Genomic DNA, 1,843 nt, shown 5'->3' on the forward strand with positions numbered 1-1,843 from the left:
GGTTGCTCACACCTGTCTGTAACTCCTTTTCCAGGGGATCTGACACCTTCACACCAATACACATAAAATAAAGTTAAATAAACTTTTAAAAAGTTAAAGCTAGCCTATGGTGGAACATGCCTTTAATCCCAGCATTTGAGAAGCAGAAACAGGCAGATCTCTGTGAGTTTGATGCCAGACTAGCCTACAGAGCCAGTTCCAGGACAGCCCAGGTAACACAGAGAAACTCTGTCTTGAAAAACCAATAAATGATTAAATAAATTTATTTATTTAATGTGTATGAGTGTTTGCCTGCATGTGTGTCTATGTGTCATGTGCCTGAGCCCAAAAGGGTTAGAAGAGGGCCTCAGATATCCAGGGACTGTAGTTACAGATGGCGGTGAGTTGCTATGTGGGTGGTGGAATCGAACCCAAGTTCTCCTGAAGAGTAGCCAGTGCTCCTAACTGCTGAGCCATCTTCCAGCCTCCTCTTTTTATACATTTAAAAGCAGATTTATTTTCATTTATCTGTTTATGTGTGTGTCTGTGTGCATGCCACGCTGTGTATGCTGTGCACATGTATGCTGTGTACATGTATGCCGTGTGCATGTTTGCTTTGTGCATGTACGCTGTGTGCATGTATGCTGTGTGCATGCATGCTGTGTGCATGCATGCTGTGTGCATGTATGCTGTGTGCATGTATGCTGTGTGCATGTATGCTTTGTGCATGTATGCTGTGTGCATGTACGCCGTGTGCATGTATGCTGTGTGCATGTATGCCGTGTGCATGTATGCCGTGTGCATGTACGCTGTGTGCATGTATGCTGTGTGCATGTATGCTGTGTGCATGTATGCTGTGTGCATGTATGCTGTGTGCATGTATGCTTTGTGCATGTATGCTGTGTGCATGCACGCTGTGTACATGCATGCTGTGTACATGTATACTGTGTGCATGTACGCCGTGTGCATGTATGCCGTGTGCATGTATGCCGTGTGCATGTTTGCTTTGTGCATGTACGCTGTGTGCATGTATGCTGTGTGCATGCATGCTGTGTGCATGTATGCTGTGTGCATGCATGCTGTGTGCATGTATGCTTTGTGCATGTATGCTGTGTGCATGCACGCTGTGTACATGCACGCTGTGTACATGTATACTGTGTGCATGTACGCCGTGTGCATGTATGCCGTGTGCATGTATGCCGTGTGCATGCATGCCGTGTGCATGTACGCCGTGTGCATGCATGCCGTGTGCATGTACGCCGTGTGCATGCATGCCGTGTGCATGTACGCCGTGTGCATGCATGCCGTGTGCATGTACGCCGTGTGCATGCATGCCGTGTGCATGTACGCCGTGTGCATGCATGCCGTGTGCATGTACGCCGTGTGCATGCATGCCGTGTGCATGTACGCCGTGTGCATGCATGCCGTGTGCATGTACGCCGTGTGCATGTATGCCGTGTACATGTATGCCGTGTGCATGTATGCCGTGTGCATGTATGCTGTGTGCATGTATGCTGTGTGCATGCATGCCGTGTACATGTATGCCGTGTGCATGTATGCTGTGTGCATGTGGGGAGGTTAGAAGTGGCCATCAAGTCTTCTTCGCCAGAGCCATCTCTCCAGCGCCTAGAGACTTTTGATTTCCGGTTAAGTCCAGGCTGAGGAAAATAAGACAGCCATTCTGTGTCAAAGAGCCCCATTCAAAATATTGGGGGGCAGGGAAGGATTTGTCATTAGATAAGGGCAGCACTAGGAGGTTATAAGGGTGCTGCCAGGGTTGTCAGAAGTTTAGAGCATTTGTTGCTCTTGCAGAAGACCTGAGTTTGGTTCCCAGTACCATGTTACAAGACTTCCAACCTCCTGT

The 1,843-nt window shown here is 48.3% G+C and overlaps 1 protein-coding gene across 1 annotated transcript; it reads left to right on the forward strand.

Moving 5' to 3' along the window:
* Positions 1-1,111: 1,111 nt before the first annotated feature.
* Positions 1,112-1,561, forward strand: LOC103164371 (keratin-associated protein 10-3). The gene has a single exon (XM_027420890.1). It carries the CDS (start codon positions 1,112-1,114, stop codon positions 1,559-1,561), a length of 450 nt encoding a protein of 149 aa, XP_027276691.1.
* Positions 1,562-1,843: the final 282 nt, after the last annotated feature.

The sequence above is a fragment of the Cricetulus griseus genome, chromosome 6 (genome assembly GCF_003668045.3).
Source record: "Cricetulus griseus strain 17A/GY chromosome 6, alternate assembly CriGri-PICRH-1.0, whole genome shotgun sequence".
NCBI lineage: Eukaryota > Metazoa > Chordata > Mammalia > Rodentia > Cricetidae > Cricetulus > Cricetulus griseus.

Excerpts from the sequence above, each read along its gene's own strand:
- LOC103164371 (XM_027420890.1), top strand. The coding sequence starts at position 1,112 with ATGCACGCTGTGTACATGTATACTGTGTGCATGTACGCCGTGTGCATG.